Source organism: Heterocephalus glaber, unplaced genomic scaffold, assembly GCF_053883595.1.
Source record: "Heterocephalus glaber isolate CG9 unplaced genomic scaffold, H.glaber_assembly_v1.0 deba00000937, whole genome shotgun sequence".
NCBI classification, from domain to species: Eukaryota; Metazoa; Chordata; class Mammalia; order Rodentia; family Bathyergidae; genus Heterocephalus; species Heterocephalus glaber.
Window position 1 is genome coordinate 6,440,408 of NW_028258173.1, and position 18,854 is coordinate 6,459,261.

At 54.8% G+C, this 18,854-nt stretch overlaps 1 protein-coding gene across 24 annotated transcripts in view; it reads right to left on the reverse strand.

Annotated features, from left to right (window-relative positions):
- The window catches only part of Llgl2 (LLGL scribble cell polarity complex component 2), a 123,844-nt gene extending 105,555 nt beyond the window's left edge, over nt 1-18,289 (reverse strand). For 7 of the 24 annotated variants that reach the window (XM_087208472.1, XM_087208471.1, XM_087208470.1 and 4 more), the window contains exons 1-2: nt 17,521-18,053; nt 6,989-7,086 (exon numbers count right to left, since the gene is read on the reverse strand). In XM_087208472.1, coding sequence (XP_087064598.1) covers nt 6,989-7,086; nt 17,521-17,647 — 225 coding nt within the window. In that variant the 5' untranslated portion in view covers nt 17,648-18,053. Of the gene's footprint in view, nt 1-6,988; nt 7,087-7,248; nt 7,362-8,452; nt 8,651-17,520; nt 18,054-18,133 lie in introns of those variants that run through there. The other 17 variants (XM_087208478.1, XM_087208480.1, XM_087208479.1 and 14 more) reach the window with 10 other exon arrangements.
- Nucleotides 18,290-18,854: the final 565 nt, after the last annotated feature.

The window sequence follows — 18,854 nt, forward strand, 5'->3', positions numbered from 1 at the left end:
AGGATCGCCTGGAGTTCAAGGGCACTCTGGGCTACACAGTGAGTTTGAGGCCAGCCTGAGCTACCTGGGAGAGATTCTGTCTCAAATAAATAAATACATACATGGGGCTCATATTATATTCCTGTTGAAACAATGCCTCAGGGCATCATCAGGCAAGTGAAGCCAAATAAGAAGGGCTCTGGAGCTTTTTTGTTGGGCTCTTAGGCCACACGTTATCCCCTCCACTCAGGGCTGGTCTAACATCTCAGCTAAGTCCCTCCTGCTGCAGTTCAGCTTCTTTAAACCAGAAGACAAAAGGTTGGGCTCATCCTTCAGTCATCTGTACTCTCTTCTTCATGCCCTTCAGGGTCTTGGGGACACCGTGGCCACCCTTCCCTCCCATCCCCACCTTCCCGTCAGGGTTCAGAACAGGCACTGAGCTGGGTGTTGTGGTGCACGCCTGTAGTCCCAGCACTTGGGAGGCTGAAGCAGGAGGACTGCCCCAAATTCGAGGCCAGCTTGGGCTACACAGTGAGTTCAAGGCTGCCCTGAACGATATAGCAAGACTCTGTCTCAAACAAACAAAAAGAACAGGCACTGAGTCAGACTCACTGGGATTCTAATCCCCTCCTACCTTGAAATGTGTCTGCACTTAGCAAGTACTCCAAGCTACTTTGCTCTCTGAGCCTCGTCTCCCACCTCACGGCTGCCCTAGAGCTGAACACCAAGAACCACCTGACAGCTTGGGAGCCTGAGCCAAGGTTCCTGTCTTTCTCCACATCCTTCGGGACATCTTCTCCAGCTCCTGAGGGGCCATGGCCCTATCGGGTACGGGTACGAAATAAGGGCAGTGAACTCCACAGTAACCCGGCCCGAGAGAGTCAATTCAAATGCAAAGAGTGTGGCTCCCTGGGGATTCCCCAGGCTGGACAAGCAAATAAGACCCACAGATACCCCAAGGAGGTGACTAGGTGAGCGGCAGAGCCAGGCATGAGTTCCACCCAGCTGGGCAGGGAGGTCTAAGAGCCCCAGGGAGTTTTGCTGGCACTGGGGACGGAGGGATTTGAATTTGGAAAGAAGTGGCCCATGGATCAGAGAGAAGGGAGGAGCTAGAAACCAACCCTGGGACGGGGTGGATATACCCAAGAGAAACCAGGTACGATGTCCCTGAACCTTGTTCAAACCTCGAACCTCAGTGCCCCGCTCACATTCTTGCTGTTCCTCCCCCAGCTCTTAATTCTATTAGATCGCAGAACCATGGGGTGATGACTTTGTCTAGAGCTTAGGAACAGTTCCAGATTCTTTGCAGGGGGAGTACAGATGGCCACCCTCAAAGGAACCATCCACAGAGCGTAGGAGGGTGGGCTCAGCCCCAGGGCTTCCTAGCTGTGCAACTTCCAGGGCACTGGCAACCCTGAGGGAAGCATGAGGGTCAGGCTCAGTCTAGGGCAGCTGGCACAGCCCCTCAGGGGCATGGCATTCCCAGATGGCCCCTGGGACAGAGACCCTAGTTCACTCCAGCTCAGGATCAAAGGAGGAGCCTGTGAGAACCGGGCATCCAGCCTCTCTGGGCCCTGCCCCCATCCTGCTACCTGGCTCAGGTGACCTCTGCCAAGGGAAGAGAGAACAATGAACTCTTTTGACAGGGAGCAAGGAAAGGAGAGCACCGATCTGTAGGGTCGCCAAACTGCAACATCAGCCTGTGTGGGAGAGAAAGGCCATCTGTCTCACCCCTGCTCCAGGACCCAGGTTCAGATCCCCAGAAGGGAAAGGAGTGAACGAGGGCTGTTTTGTCAGAGACAGTAGGGACCCTTCATCCTGCCCTCCACCTGGGAGGGCCCTGTCCAGAAAAAAAGGACCTGATGAACCCCCAGTGCTCGTCAGGGGGTAGAAAGGAAGACTGACAGGGACCGGGGTCCAGGAGGCAGCCCAGGGCCACAGGGGGCACACCCACCAGGCTGGCTGAGAGGCTCTGCCCGATACTGGGTGTGGCCACCTCAGATTCCTGGTGGTGGCAGCAACCTGGCCCTCCCTGTGTGGCTGTCACCTGACACCAGGGACCCAGCCATGCAAAAGCCAACACAAACCACCTGGCCCTGGGCAGGGGCAGCTGGCCAGGAACAGACTGTTTGTCCATCCAGGGCCTGGGGGTGGGGTTGGAGAGGCTAGGCAAGGGCAGGAAGGGCTGGGCAGGTCCCCTGCAGCCTCTGGGGACAGACACCAGGGCCTCCTCATGGGTGTGGCTCATTAGATGCACCAGGGAAGGAGCACGCCCTGCTGGCTGACTTACCTATCTTCCCAACCGGCTCAGGACCCACACTGCATGTGATAGATGACAGCTTCACAGGTGAAGAAACTGAGGCTCAGAGAGGTGAAATCACCACCCTAAGGCCACACAGCCAGTCAGCAGAGAGGACAGGATTGTCCTTATTCCCGACCACTGCCCTCCGGCATATGCTCAGGCTGCATAAGCCCTGGAGGTCTCAGTTTCCTCACCTGTAGAGCGGGGACAACACCCATTTGCCTGTCACCCTGAAGATGAGGTGGTGATGTGCTGGCCACTATTCCTATTCGAAGCAATTAAACTCACTCAGTGTGGTAGCCAGGATATAGGGATTGCCATGACTCCCATCTTACAGATAAGGAAATGGAGGCACAGAGAAGCTACGTGATGTTTCCACGGCCGCACAGTACAAACGTAGCAGAGCCCACATCTAGATCCAGGTTGTCTGGTGCTAAGTCCCTGCCCCTAATCATTGTCCCACCCAGTCTCCTGATGCCTGGGCTCCTGCTGAGCTAGAGTTGACCCTGTGGGAGCCAGCCCCTGGCCGAGAGTCTCAAGACTGGTCATCATCATAACTTCTACCCATGAACATGCAGCTCCCCAGGCCCCTGGGGCAGTGTTCCTGCTCTCTTTGGGGCCGCTTGCTGGCCATGGGCACAAAAGTTTGGCTAGAGGATGCTAGAGGGAGAGGCTCAGAACTAATTTAGAAGCTGGTGTCTGTAAGCCACTGAGGTCGAGCCTGTGGTGGCAGCACTGCTCTGCTGTCCCACCCCCAAGGACAAGGCCTTGTAGATTGGCCATTAGGACAGCAGTCTTGGGCCAGGTGACCAGAGTCCCCAGGCATAGACACTCTCCAGGGCCTGACACCCACCTGAATCTGACCTACATTAGCAGCTCATTTGGTGCTCAGGGGCCAGCTCAGTCCACACACTGTCTGCTGGACCCTCCCTCGAGGGTCCCCAGGCTCCCTGGAGTCAGCCTCAAGCCAGCAGAAATACCTGTCGAGCTGGGCCATTCAAAACTGTAGTCATGAGCCAGGCATGGTGGCTCATGCCTATCATTCCAGCACTCGGGAGGCTGAGGCAGGAAAACTGCTGCAAGTTTGAAGACAGCCTGGGCTACATAATGAGTTCAAGATCAGCCTGAGCTACAGAGCAAGACCCTCTCTCAAAACAACAACCACAAAAAAAGAAAAAAAGAAAGAAAAGAAAAAGAAACTGTAGCCATGAGCCTGTTCAGCCCTGCGTTTATGTACAGACCCACCTGGTCCTCACATCAGTCCCATGGACTAGCTTCTAACATCACCTCCATTTGAGACTAGGGACCTGCCTGAGCTCACACAGCAAGGAGACCAGCAGCCAGGTGTCAGGGTTGGGCGCTAACCACTGGGAAAACTGCCCTTCCATGAACAGAGACCGTGGTTGTTCCCATCCTGTCCAAACTGAATTAATTAACACATCACTGAAACTTGCTCCTGGGCTCCCCTTCTGTGTTTGGCACCGCCACCCACCCAGGGCAGAGACCCCATGGTCATCCTGGACGCCCACCTCCCTCCTTTGTCCCCTGTCCCCTCCCCTGCCTCCTCACTCCCACACTGTATCTAGCACCGGCTCTCATCAATCTTATGCCCTAACTGGCCTATTCCAGCAGTTCTCAAGTAGGAGCAATTTTACCCTTCAGGAGATACCTGGCAATGTCTGGAGACATTCTGAGATATCACAAATTGGACATCTAGGAGGTAGGAAGTGGGGATGCTGCTAGGTACCCTGCAATGCCTGGACAGACCCCGTGGCACAACCGCCCCCAGAAGTCTCCAGGGCCAGGGTCCAGAAGCCCCGCCCCTCACTCCCTGTTGGGCTCTGGACACTTCAAAGTCTCCTAAGTTTACCGTTTCACCCAGAGAGGAAAAAAGTCCCCAGAGTCAGCTTTTCTAAACTGTCAGGGCAACTGCTCACCCCCTACTCAAAATCCACCAAGTCAGGCTCAGACTCCCAGGTTTCAGTTTCCCTTCTGCCCTCCAGGTCCAGGGGCCACCAAAAGTCGGACCAACCAGGGTACCAGATCCTCTAGGGACTGGCCTTGGCCTTCAACCCCACCCTGCTGGCTCCAATGCACTCCCAGAGCCTGATGAGACTGTGTGGGCTTCCCGTTCCCCTCTCCCTACCTGCTTCTCTCTACTCCTAAGACAAGCCATCAGCCCTACCCTCCCTAAATCCTGAAGGCCAAAGCCTCCTGCTCTGAGATTCCCACAGGCCTTGGCCTTGGGCTGTGTGTGTAGCAGGTGCTAGAAGAAGCTTCTTGCATGCAGATGGAAAGAGGAAGGCAGAGAAGGCAGGAAGAATTCAAAAAGCCTCCCCCTCCCCGCCCAGGTCTGTGGGTGGGGTTGGCAAGTTTGGGGACTACCAATGGGGGGATGATTTCTTCACTCCAGCTCCACCCCAGCCTCACCCACAGCACCTAGGGAACTTGGGGCGAGGGTTCGGTCCCTTTGCTGAGCCTGTCTGTCCGGTTTCTGCTGGAATTGGCTACCTTTGCTAACAGTGAGAGATACATGCTTCACCTAGAGGGTTGGAGGCACTTGGGGACACCCAGGTACCCGTGGTATTTTCCTTCAAGAGCAAAGTTGGCAGGCTCCAGGTGTCTTGAGATTCCCCCCATTTCTCCATCTGCACCCCCATTTCCCATGGCCCTAAAGCAACCCGAGAGAAGAGCATTCATGTAGGAAACCTAGATTTCAGAGGCAGATGGCTTACAGAAAAGCCCCATTGGGCCGGGGATTTAGCTCAGTGGTTCCACTGCCTGCCTCACAAGCCCAAGGACCCGAGTTCGATCCTTGGTACCAAAAAAAGAAAGAAAGAAAAGCTCCATGGCGACACCCTCTCCTACAGGGCAAGACCACCAAAGGAAGACGGCAGGATATGCTGGGCCCCTTGATCCCATTCTCCCAACACAGCAAGACCTGGGAAGCACCTCTCCACCCCGCCCCCATCCCCCAAATCCCCAGCAGCTAACGTCCCTGGGCCACTGGGCCTAGCACTCAAGTTAGGTGATTGCACACATAGCCCTTAGAAGTCTATGGCATGAGTGATGGACACACGGCCACCTAGTCGTACACTGTGAGGCTGGATTTGAACTTGGGCAGACCGACTTCTGCTTTTCTCAAAAAGAAAAAAATTGAAGAAGAGAATTCCTCATTTTCTACAAAGAGAGGTGCTTTTATGTTTAGTTGATTTTTGGGTGGATTTTTGTTTGTTTTGTTTTGTTTTTGGTTGAGACAGGGTTTCGTTTTGCAGTGCAGCTGGCCTTAAAGTCACTGTGTATCCCAGGCTGGCCTCAAATTCATAGCGCTCCTCCAGCCTCAGACTCTGGGATTCAGGAATATACCACCATGTCCGGCAAGAGAGGTGCTTTTTTCCCCACTGTCCAGTCTAACATTCACTGGTTCCTCTGGAGAAGAGGGTAGCCTAAAACAAATTCCCCAGGGCCAGGGATTTAGCTCAGTGGTTCTGACACCTGCCTCGAAAGCCAAGGACCGGAGTTCAATCCCCTGTACCAAAACCCCCCCCCAAAAAACAAAGTCCCCAACAAAACTGAGATTTCCCAGCTGGGGGTGTAGCTTAGCATTCATGAGGGCCTAGGTTCAATCCCCAGCACCATTTAAAAATAAAAAAGCCGGGTGTAGCACACACCTCTAATGCCACCTTGTCTCAAAAAACAAACAAAAAGTCAGAGTCTTACCTGTGAATTTACTCTGGAAGATTAGGCCCCTAAGGGGAGAATATCATGATGTCCCCCTTCCTGAAGTCCACTTGGAGCAGAGATCAAAGGAGAGAGGAGAAGGCTAATTATCCCCAAGCAGTCCAGATTGCTAGGTGGCAGTGGCAAGAGCTAATGAGCCACAAGGTGCTCCTGTTTACAGGCCTGCGCTGGCCTTGTCAGGCTCAGGTTCCAGCTCCAGCTCCAGCTCCAGCTCCAGCTCCAGCTCCAGCTCCAGCTCCCTCCAGCAGACCCTGCAGAGCTTCTACTAGGGCCTTAGGAGTGGGACTGGGATAGTCAAATGCCAACTCTGACTGCTCCGGGGTGCCTCTCCCCTCTCCCCTGGGCCCACAGTTCCAGGAGGAACGAGACATCCAGCCTGCTGAGAAAGGTGTGTTTTCTTCTGAGGGTATTGTGAGGAGAGAGGGAACAGCCATGTCTAAAGCTCTTTTTTTTTTTCCAGTACTTGGGATAGAACTCCAGATCTCTCGATTTCGAGGGAGGCACAGTGCCACTAAGTTACATCTCGGCCCTAAAGCCTCCTGAACCCCTAGGGCTCTGCCATCACTGGAACATTATTATACCTTGATGCAGGACTCAATACTCTTTCATCTTTTCTGTCCCTAAACCTCCAGGGCAGCCCTGTGGCAAGACAGGCAGGACAGATTGTTTTATACCCATTTTATAGGAAGAAAGACTGAGGCTGCACGGCGTGACTTGCAGAGGTCAAACAACGAGCCAGCAAGAGACCTGGGACAAGGAGTCCCGACTCCTGAGTATCCCACTGCCCTGTCCCAGGAATGCCCTCTGACCACACCCCATTTCCAAAGTCAGATTCCTTGAGGCCTGTTAGGCAGTACCAAGCAAGCACCTTAATCCAGGTGAAGGAAAGCTGACTCTTCAGCCCTAGGCCATGATGACCGACCCTCCCGCCCCCAGCCTGGGGTCTGGCTCACATTCTGTCCTTACCTTGTTAAATTGGAACAGGTCCCGCTTGAGCCTCTCCCGTGCAGGGTCATGCCCTGGTCTCAGGAACCGCCTCATGTTTGCAGCTGCCCACTGGAGACCTGCAGAAAGGGGACCCCTTGAGACCTGCCCCAGAGCTGTGCTGGTCCCACAGTCCTGGCCTGCAGCAGCCTGTGGGCTCTCTCCCCAAGCCCAGAGCCACCCAGGGCTTCCTGTGCACCATATGCAGTATAGTCCCCCAGAAGTCGGACAGCCCTCAGAACCTGGAGTCCCAGGCCTGTCCCTGATCAGGCCTGCTGCTGGCTGGTTAATGCTCTAATGCCACCCTTAGCCTCATATGGGAGCAGAAGCTAGGGAAGGAAGCTACTTAGCCTGGCTTTATAGGAACAAGGAGGGCCAGCAGGCCCTGCAGTTAATTAGCTTAATTGTTAACCTGTTTTCTAAAAAAGCCATAAAAGTCTGGCTAACCAGAAAGAGAAACTTCACAAGCCTCCCTCCAGAGCCAGCAGAAAGGTGGAATGGAAAAGCTGTCCCAGGGACTCCCCATTAGAGCCCAAATGGGGCTAGGGAGAGGCCAGAGTCCATCTGGGTTCAGCAGCCTCTTCTAACTTCAGGAAGACTCTCACTGAAGTCTACGCAACCAGCCCCAGCCACGGGAACACACGTCAGGGAGGCACGGAGCACTCAGCTGGGGGCGCTGCCCCATCCACTGGGGCTTGGAAGGAGAGCCCATCCCATAGGGCCGCTGGGGTCTCTGCAGCAGGACCAGCCCCAGCTTCCCTCCTGATCCCCACCCCAACTTGTGCCCCCCCCTCCCGTTCCAGCACCCCTGGGATCTAATGGGGAGTGCCAGAACAGCCCCCTTTCTACGGGCCCAAGTGTAGTATAAGCCAATGAAATCTGCACCCAATAAAGAAAGCAGCTCAAGGGCCCCAAACCATCCACCCACATAAAATGCACTCCCAGCCCAAAGGGAAACTATTTCTGGATTATCCTTGGGGGAGGGGGGAGGATTATCTGCACTTTGCTTCCGGCTTCCAGTAGCCAGGCCTCCCACTGACCACAGGACACCAAGGCCTGTCCTTGGGAAACACAGGGGGCAAGGCACACCCCCAAAATGGCTCCATTCAGTCCATACAGCTACAAAGGGAAGGCAAGCAGATCCAGTCCTCACCAGGGACCAGGGAGAAGCTTACTCTTGGTAGGACAGGTAGAGACAGGCCAGCTCAGTGTACCAAGTGCTGGACTGGGGTACGGAAAGGGGACATCTGGCCTGAAATGAGGAAGGGGGGCGGGGTGTCCTAACAAAGCTGGGGCCTAAAGGATGTCCTGAAGATTTCAGCTTCTTGGGAGGTGGGAAAAATTAATTACAGGGCTGGAAGAATAGCTTCGTGGTAGAGCACTTGTCTGACATGCACAAAGCCCTGGGTTTGACCCCCAGGATTGAAAAAAAAAAAAAAAAATTACCAGGCCAGGAGTTTGCATACGAAAGGATCCTGAGGATCTAAGACTGAGGCTTCCTTGAAGTTGGGGGGCAAGTGCCCACTGCATGCAATGTGTGTGACAAAGTTGCAGAGTCTTCTGGCCAAGTAATTAGGGCCTGCCATGCCAGGAGTGCCATCTCACTCTGCATTCACGCCACACGAGAGGCTGAGACCCACATCCCTGCAAATGAAAGGACCAGCAGGCGTGGTCACTTCCAAACCAAATACCAGCAACCAACCCTCCAGCACTGTCACCCCTTGGGGACAACCAAAAAATGTGAGGAGAGCCAGACCAGAGCAGCACCTCCCACCCCAGGGGGAGTGGCAGGTAGCTGGGAAAGTCCCAGTGCTAGATCAGAGGCCCCAAGGGTCAGAGAGTAAGCATGAAAGCCCTGGGGGCTCCTGGGGCTGGAAGTGAAAATAGAGTCTCGGAGACCAGGGATCTGGGCCTCTGGAGAAACAGCTGAGCCTGATAGAATGCTGTGGGGGAGGGAAGCCCAGTAAATCAATGTAAATCAGCACTCACTGGGCTCTGAGGTGTGGGTTCTTTCCTCCCCGGGTTGAGGTCACTGGGTCAGAAGCCAGAGGAACCTGAGAGAGATTCCCCTGGGGAGGAGAGGGGCCTACAGACTCGGGGGAAGGGACATGAGGACACAGGACCATCTGTGACAAGGACCCCACAGGTGCAGAGGTGGAAGACGGGAGAAAGGAGGGAAACAGATGAGGAGACACCCAACTCAGCCAGGAGGGCAAGAACACTCAGTGCCAGCCCCACACCCAAGCACCTCTCCGAGCACCTTCTGCACACCAGGCATCGGACCAGATACTCTGTGTGTTCTTGTAATTATATTTTAAGTTTTTATGCTCATTGGAGAAAATGCAAACACAGAGGAGAAAATCCTCCTTGAACCTCACTGCCAGTCAGCCAGGGAGACGAGCTGGTACACATTCTGACCACCTTTGCACTCTGTGTGTGAATTTGTGAATGTGACACCAAACAGCATGTCGGAAGCCACCAGAAAGGTAAGTGGAACCTCCTCAGATAGGTGAGGAAACCAGGACCACAGACGCTAAGTGACTTGTCCCAGATAACCAGGTAGGAAGTGGCAGGATGATGATCTGACTAACTCAGACCTCAGGCTTTGGGAGGCAGTGAAGCATGGCTATTACAGGAGGGAGGATGCCTAATTACACCCCTGCCATTAAAGGCAGGGACACGTGCAGACATAATCCCTAGGCCGCCAGCTCAGAGCCAACCAAGCAGTTTGGGGCCAGGAGCTGACCACTGCTTCCAGGGTGCAGGTGAGGGCTGGCTGGGTAGGACTAGAGGCCTGGCAGGATCTGCTGCACATTACACAGGGGCCTGGACTGCTGGCTCCAGGACCAAGCAGGGTGGGCCCCCAATGCAGAAAGAATGCCCCCAGGCAAGGCAGGAAAATCCAGCCACCACCCCTTGTTGGTAGGAGAGGGCAGGTTTGGGGCAGGCTAGCAGCCCCTGGGCTCCACCCACCCCAGAGGTGCAAGGTGTCAGCAAAGAGGTCACACAGAGCAGATCCTGCCTGCTTGCCCCACTCCGGGAGCCAGGGGACCAGCAGCACAGCACTCTAGCCCAGGCCTGGTGGGCTCTGGAGCCAGCTGTCTGTGAAGAAGCCGAAGAAGCAAGACCAAACGCTGACTGCCTGGCACAGAGCAGGCCCTGTCCTGGAAGGGGGAGGTGAGGTAACCGAACACAAACCAGCCAATGGGACAATTTCCTACAAAATAGGGCTTTTGAGGAACTAAAGGCCGATGCTGAGCTCTGGTAGCCAGGCCTAGGCCTGTGCTGCCCATGGCCTGGAAAGCCCTCTCCTGCGTCCGATCCCTGACCCCAGCTCTGCCGGGAGGTCCCTTCCCCACCTTGGTCTGGCACTGCACCTGCCATCGTTCTCGCCTCCTTGCTCTTCTCCTCAGACCTTGCCCCACGTGAGCACACTGAAGAGTTTACTTATTAATCCTGATGCCTGCCTGGGGAACCTTCCACAGGAAGCCACTTTCTGGGGTTTTTGTTGTTGTTGTTTCATTTTTCAGCAGCAGTGTGGATCAAACCCAGGGGGGTCTCTGCACTGAGCTACATCCCCAAGTCTTTATTTTTTACTTTAGGACAGGGTCTCGCCAAGTCACTACGCTGCCCAGCTGGACTCAAACTTGTGATCCTCCTGCCTCAGCCTCCCAGAATGGTGGGATTACAGGCATGCATCACCATACCCAGCTGCTCTCTTGTTCTTATTTAGTGACTTTTGTCCTTTTTTCCGGTGCCACATCCCAAGTTCACATAATAGTGAGTGATCACCGCTCCCTGCTGCATGAGTGAAAGGAGGAGGTAATGTTCTCCATCGATGACCTGAATGAAGGACAGGAAGCCTTGGCCATGATGAGATTCGGGGACAGAGTGGTTCAGGCAGGCAGAACAACGGGTGTAAGATCTCAAGCTAGACCAAGCTTGCACATTCCCGGGCCATGAAGACAAGTCAGGGCCAAGCGCATGGAGAGCCCTGAGCAGAGGACCCGGGACAAACAACAACGGTTAGAGCCAGGGCCTCTCGAGCCTGACCAGGCTGGGAACCACTGCTAGTCCTGGGCAGAGGCCCATGCAGCCCCTTCCCCGACACCAGTCCCCTCTCCTTGGCCCTGTGCAGGCTGCTCCATCTACCCCCCCCACCCATCCCGGGCCTGCTTCACTAGTCTCTGAGCCTCTCTGTCTGAGATCCCTCTTGCCCTCGCCCCAGGAGCACATCAAGGTACCTTCCAAGAGCCTTCCTGGTCTGACCCCACCTGCCCATCGTCAACCTTGCTCCCACAGTGCTTGCCTGAACCTTGCACTAAAATGGCCCCTTAAAATTGCCATGGATAGGGACACCCGCCGAGCTCCAGAACTTTTATCCTCTCTGTATTATTTATTGTTTTGTTTTTTGGTGTTTTCTTGAAACAGGGTTTCGCTATGTAGTTCAGGCTGGCTTCAAACTTGTGGTGATCCTCCTGCCTCAGCCTCCCAGGTGCTAGGATTACAGTAAGCTACTGGGATAAAATGAGAAGCAACCTGAATGGCCAATGACAGGGAGGCAGGTGAAGTGCACTCAGCCCCTCAGACAACTGAGTGAGAAGGAAGCATATGTACAAGGTTTCCAAAGCCCGGTAAGCTTTCTTAAAAATATCTGGAGTACAGTGCTACATGCCTATAATCCCAGCACTCTGGGAGGCTGAGGCAGGAAGATTCAAGGCCAACCTGTGCAACTTACCAAGACCCTGTCTTAAAACAAAATATAAAAAAGGGGCTGGGGACATGGCTCAGTGTAAAGGCCCTGGGTTCAGCTTCCAGTACTGAAGGAAAAAAAAAAAAAAAGTACATACTCAGACAACACCCTAAGGGTGATCTTTCTCTTCTTTTGTTTTATCTGCCTCCTATGCAGGGTAGATAAGAGGATCAAATGGAGAAGGGATGAAGCCCTAGTGGTGGGCTTAGCTCCATCCCATTGGTGGAATCGCTCTTGAGCAATGAGGGTACAGGGCTCCTCTCCAGCCATCGTAACCTGCATGGGGAGGGGCAGCTACCCCAGACACCACACAGGTGCAGCAGCAGGGAAAGCCAGGTAGTCGGGTGGGTGAAACCAGCTACTGAGAGGGACACGGGAAAGGAAGCAAGTTCACAAGTTCCACAGGCTGAAGAGCCCAGGTCCCCAAGTCCAAAACCAGGGAGGGTCTGGGGGAGTCACTGCCACCTGGCTAGAGGGCCACCCTGAGACCGAGCTTCCAGGAAGGAACACCTTCTCCACCCCCAACTCCTAAAGACTGCCCAGTCTTAGTCCCCACGCCTGCCTGTTGTTCCCTGTCAGTGACCAGCCCAACCTCTGAGCACCTCCCTGCTGTTCCTGCAGGGACAGACCTCCAGGGCTCAGGGCTGCCCCATGTGAGGCTTGCTGACCTGTCTGTGGCTGATCCTGTCTCCTTTCCACACAAGTCTGTGCCGGGTGCACGGAACTAGCCTGAGCGTTTCCTGTGGGCAGCTGACCCAGCAATTTCCTTCTTTTCTCCCTGTCCCCATCATCCCTCATTGCCACTGACCAGCAGAAAATTCCTGGTTCTGGGACAGGTCTTCTCACATCCTGACACCCACCTGGAAAATACAGGAGAGCTTCCTGCACAGGGGTAGGCTAGAAATTCCACACCCTGCCCTCCCTGCCCATCCTTTGCCCCACCTCTGGGACACACACTGCCCTCCGCACCCTTCTATCTCAGGAGCTCAGCACAGACCCCAGTGGAGACATAGAGGTGGCTTGTTTGGGGCCCCCCATGCTGGGTGGCAGATCAGACTGTGCCCCTCAGAGGAAGGAGGCGATCACCAGGCCACACTGCTCATCCCCTGCTGGCACTGTTGGAGTGCCTAGGCATGGCCGAGCTGAGCCCATCTGTCCTGGGCATGTAAGATGGGTAAGCCCCCAAGAAGGCCCCTCAGTAGCCTGGCCAGTTCCACTGATCTGCTGGGAGGGTCCACACCCAGGGCAGGACTCAAGACTCCTGTGTTGGCCCACAAGCAAGGAGGCCACTGGAGCCTCAGCCAGCATCCGTCCCTGAGTCTCCTGCTCTCCAAGAGCATACCACGTGGGGTTCTCCTCTCCTCTCCCCTTTGCTCAGGCTCCCCACACCCTGCCACCGATCACGAAACTGTCCTCCCTTCCCTGACATCCTGTGTGAGGCTGGTTGTGGCTTCAGCCTCCTGCTTGGCGGATGTGAGACGCCCCGGCACCTCCCACTGATGGGAGTGGCAGGGCAGGGCTCTGAGCCACTGGGGCAGCCGCTGACCCCTCTGGCTTCTGCCTGTGACAACTCAACATGCCCAAGGCTGCTTCACCAGGGTCCATGTTACCTGGGGAACTCAATTACCAGGGCCTTGGCCAGCAGCTCAACAAATGAACTTTGGCTGAAGGGCACCGCTGTGGGACAGGTGTGTGTTTGGGAGGCACCAGAGAATTATCAGTACTAATGGTGGTTAAGTAATCAAAGTACTGAGGGCTATGACCAGATGCTACTTTCACTCTTTACATGCATCATCTCATATAATTATTACAACTAATCCGGGGTAGTATCAAGCCCCAAACAGTAAGAGTCTGAGTTTCTGTTTCAACTGCGATCTGACTGACTCCAGAGTCCCCTGGCTCATTGCAAGCCACTCTCGCAGCACACAGGGCTGGTGAACAGTAGGCCAGATGGGGCCAGCCTCCACCCAACCACCATCCATCCCACAACCCTGTGAGTCTTCCCACCCAGGCCAGCTTCCTTCTGAAGTGTTTCCTCTGCCGCCCCTCCCAGGACTGTGAAGAGGGTAAGAAGCCAGGATGCAAACATCCTTCTGCACCCCCTACTCTGTAGGGGCCTCAGTCCTCTCTGGGCATCCAGCACCAGATTCTCCAAGGAAGTGAATGGTAGGACATGGCCAAGTGAAAAGAGAAGCAAAACCATTCTGGGGAGAAGATGGACAACTTGTCAGGTTGGGTCACAGACTGCCTGATCCACATCCAATCAAGCCCCATCCCAGGGCCTCCCACCTGTCCTGACACCTGAACAGCTGGCTCCATGAGCTGCCAGAAGACACCACCTACAGAAGGAAATGACCATACTGGTCTTGTCCACATTGTGTCCCCAGTGACACATGGAAGCACTCAGATTTTATTTTGAGAACTCCTCTGCCTTCTTCAAGCTTTGCTCAAATGTCCCCAGAACAGGTGAGGCCCATTCTGACCACCTTTTAAAGCTCTAGCCCAAGAATGGTGGTGCACACCTGTAATTCCAGCCCTTTGGGAGGCTGAGGCAGGAGGACTGCTAAGAATTTGAGGCAGCCTGGGCTACTACACAGTGAGTTCAAGGCCAGCCTAAACTACATCCTGAGACCCTGTCTCAAAAATAAATAAATAAATAAATAAAGTTGTAGCCCTAGTAGTACAGGGGATCCCAACTCCTGCTCTAGTTCTTTTTCCTGTGCAACTCATATTATCTGCTAATGCACTGTTTATTACTAAAGCTTATTTCCAGTGACTTATGCTCCCTATCTTTTAAAAAGAAAGTTTCACAATGACAGAAACCTTGCTTGGTTTAAAGATTATGTCCAGTATCTAGAATGATGCTACACATAAGCACCAATAAATACCCATTAAATTAATGAATGAAAAGTTGGACAACATAGAGATTAACTAGGTAAAGAATGCTGAGGTAGGCCACAGGGTCCTCAGAGAACCTTCCTATCCTGTTCTCAAGACTGAAACTGTGGGCAGGGCCATATGGACCTTGTATATGGCATCCTGCTTGGGATGTTGTGTGGGCCCTGTCCCAGACCAGGAGTCCAAGACACTCAGCTCTTGAGAAAGGAGAATCCCGGAATAATATTGTTAAATATTATTCACTAGAGTCAAATACATGTGTCCAGATGTCCCTTTTGTCAAACCCTGGCAACACTGAGTCAGGTGCCTGGAGAGAAGGCTCTGGTCTCTACTGAATTCCTGAAGGGTAGAGTCAGGTATCTTGCAGTTTTCCCGTCCCCACGCCCAGAGCAGCCTCTCCTAACTCAAGAATTCATCGTGGTTCCTGGGAACGGGAAGGAGCAGAACACTGTGACTCTTCAAAGGACCAGTTTCTTCTGAGGCAGGGCAGAAAGGGAAGGCTACCACAGAGGAACCTGGGCATGGCCACAGCACACAGCAAGGAAGGTTCTCTCTGGGATCCCTAAGGAGCCAGGGTTGGGAGCGACAGGCAGTGCCAGTAGCCCTACTGGAAAACACCCATGTCCTGCCCTGTGCCCTGTTTCTCCCTGCAAACTGTGCCCAGGCAGAAGAAAATAAAGCTGCCAAGCAGACCGGGCATGCTCCAACTAGGAGGAGCCAAGATAGTGATATCTCCAAGTGAGATAAGAGGGTCTCTCGGAATGGAGTGCTGTGGATAAGTGAGTCCAGGCCACCAGTGTTGCTCCAAGCTGCCAACCAGGACAGACATTAGCCTCACTGGCCTCTATCCTGGCCCCCAACTCAGGTGTCTCAACAGCTGCTCCTGGTTGGTCTGGGAAGTCCAGGAAACTAAGCCTTGCCACATTGTCCCTAGAGGCTTCTGTCAGTGATGCTCAGGGTCTCCCTTGGGATAGCAGGGGTCACAGACTGATGGCAAAGGCTCCAAACTTTCTAGCTCCATGTACCACTTTCCCAGAAATCCAGTCCCAGAAGAGGATATCCCACCCCCAAGGGAGGCTGAAAGGGAGCACTATGGAATTCCCAGACAATCGCCTTAAAGACAAGAAGAATGTGCTCCCCTGCCCCACCCCCCAACAGGGTGTCCAGAATGGACAGTGTAAGCCCTCTCAGCCAGGACAAGAGTATAGCAGATAAGATTCTGCACTTAGGGCAGACTCTCAGCTTAGTCTGTGACCAGCCCTCATTCCTGGCTCTCCCAAGGAGCAAGGGAAGTATCAGGGGCCAAAGCAACAGGATGTCAGGTAAGGATGGGCCACCTCCCCCTACTACTGAGGAGTATCCTCACTGACCTCTATAGACTTTCTGTTCATTTGGTTTTGAGACAGGGTCTCACTATGTAGTTGAAGCTGGCCTTGAACTCACTATGTAGCCCAGGTTGGCCTTGAACTCGTGGTGATCCTCTCATCTCAGCCCTGGAGTGCTGGGATCATGGGCATGCACCACCACACCTGGGCAAGAGACTTTAAAGGATTACTAAATCATGAAACTTCAGCTGATTTCTGGAGTGGGAAGCAAATCCTCTCAACCCATCAACTGTTTCCAAAAGGTCCAGGAGCCCACCCAAAGACCTGTAAGTGCCTGATGCTTTTTATGCTTTCAGGGAAGCTAACAAGATCCCCATTTTTGAGTATGAACTAGGCAACACATGTTCATCTTTTCACCTTCTTGGTAACTTCTGTAAGAACAAGGCTTGGCATGGTTAGTTGATTCAGCTATGGTCATACAGCCAGAACTCAGCAAGTTATGATTTAAAATCACCTGATAGCTAGGAGGACATTACAAAAACAATTTTTTTTTTTGACACAGAGTCTTTCAATGTAGCCCAGGAATGTTAGGCAGCTCAAACTTGCAATCCTCCTGCCTCAGCCTCCTGAGTGCTGAGATTAAAGGCTTGTACCACCATGCTTGGCTTAAAAATCTTCACAAATACTATGTTTGGGGAAAACTCTGTCAGGCAAGGATAATCTTTTCTGCCTTACATTTTCTAAAATCTTTTATTTTTCCCTCCATGGGCTCCTACTCCCTTTTTCTGTTTTGTTTTGTTTTAATGAACTTGGGTCACCTGGGGCTACAGGGTTTTTCTTTTTTTAATGCTACTGTCTATTAAAAAGTTGCCAAGTATTATTTTAATATAATTGAAATTATACCACTCTGCAACCAAAGGAGACACTCCATTGCCTCAAAGAAAAGTAGGGAAACAGAATGACCCCAGATGCTGGAGATGCTATCTAGGGCCCTTCTCAGGGAGAAAAAGAGCTGAGTTTGAGTCCGGACTGCCACAAAAGGGTTCCGTGGGCAGATGACTTAAGAAAACTAACCCTAAATTCCCTGTTCAGAAAATAAGGTAAAACCATCTTCCCCCTGACCCATCCCTTCCCATGCTCTCCCGTGCCCAGATCTTCCTCAAAAGCCACTTCTGACCTTGGCTTCCCCTGGGCGGCCCCGCCTCTAGTGCTGCAGCCCTGGTCTTCCACCTGCGTTTCCTTGTAGGCTGACACACCCTTTCCTTCCCTGCCTCCCATCGGCTCAGAATCCCTCCTGCGGAGTCCCTAGCGCACAGGTTAGGGCAGCTAGCACCAACAGACAGTAAGGATTCCCTGGGGAAGGGGCACTGAGTCTAAGCTCCGCCCTCCTCACCTAAAGATCACCTGCTTCGGGTGAGCGCCTCCAAAGGCTACGACCAAGGCTCAATGGATCCACCAGCCGTCCAGCAGGAGCAAACCTAGTTACTTACTTTGGCAAGAATTTCCACTACCCGCCAATCCCCACCGCGCAACCCCACCTATCAGCGTGGAAGAGAGACTGGATGTCAGCACAGTCGCCTTAAAGGTGTCCAACAGCGTCCGGGAGAACGCGCCGACAGAGAGGTGCCTCCCGCTGGCCTCCTGCGTCCGGGGATTAGAAGGCATAAAGGGCCCGCAGGGAGAGCTCCAGATGGCCCGGACCGGGGATAAGCCGCCAAGGTAACGCCGCCCGCGGAGGCTGGGTCACAGGAGCCCGCGTCGCCCGCTCCCCGCCCGGGCGCCTTGCACGTGAGCCCCGGGACTCCGCCTCCCGAAAGCACCCTGGCTGGACACCTGTTCCCCTGCTCCCGAAAGCCAACACTATTGTGCAAACCCAAACCCAAAGTTTGGTAATCGGGAGTGGACCAGGCAGAGAGAAGTTCCCAGCAACACTTTCCACAGGTGTCTGTCTCCCAGACGAGCCAAAGGACGGCACGAGGGCGAGGCGGAGGAGTTGGGTGCGGCCCTCCCGGCAGGGAAGCCCGGGGGTCTCAGTCCTCTCCCGCCTCTCCGCTCGAGCGGCGCCGGGCGACCCAACGGGACGGGGCGGGGCGGGGCGGACCGGGCCGGGCCGGGCCGGGCCGAGCTAAGTCGGTCGCGCCCCGCGCTCACCTGGGATCCGGGCCGGCCCCCGCCCAGGGCCTCCGCGTCCCTCTGCGCCCTCCGCCGGCTCCGATCGTTCCGCCGCGCCGGCCTACCGGCTGCTGGGCGGCCGCCTCCTTCCTGCTCACCTCCGGCGCGGCGAGCGGGGGGCGGAGCTGCCGCTATTTACATAGAGGGCGAGCTAGCCGGGTCCGCGGAACCCCGAGAGCCCGCCCCCGGGCCCGCCACGCCCCCCGCAGCCCCGCGCCGACGGGGCGGGGGCGCAGCGAGGGCGCCCAACGGAGCGGGGACCGTTCTCGGGCCAATCAGCGGCTCCCGGGGCTCAGGGGCCGCCCCCCGCCCCCGGCCTCACCTGAGAACACCTGACCGCAGGACGGCACACCGCGCCCAGTGTCCCGCCGCCTCCTGTTGAAGGAAATAGTTCCCGGAACGCGCGGCTGTCCCGGCCGCCTCCCAGACCCGGCTCTGGGCGAGAGCCGTCCCTCCCACGACTCGCCCGAGCTGCCGAGGGAGGGGCAAAGCGGGTCCGGCTCCTCTGAGAACGATCAGCCAGGAAAGGGTGGCCGAGGCCCCAGCGCCAGGTTTCAGGACCCACAAGTAGGGTCATAGGGGCCGAGGGAGGAGGCGGGCGGCGCCCGAAGTCCCAAGGGACAGCGAAGAGGAGGGGTTGAAGTGACGAGAGGCCAGAGGGGAAGGGGCGCGGAGGCAGAGATGGGAACCACTCACTCCA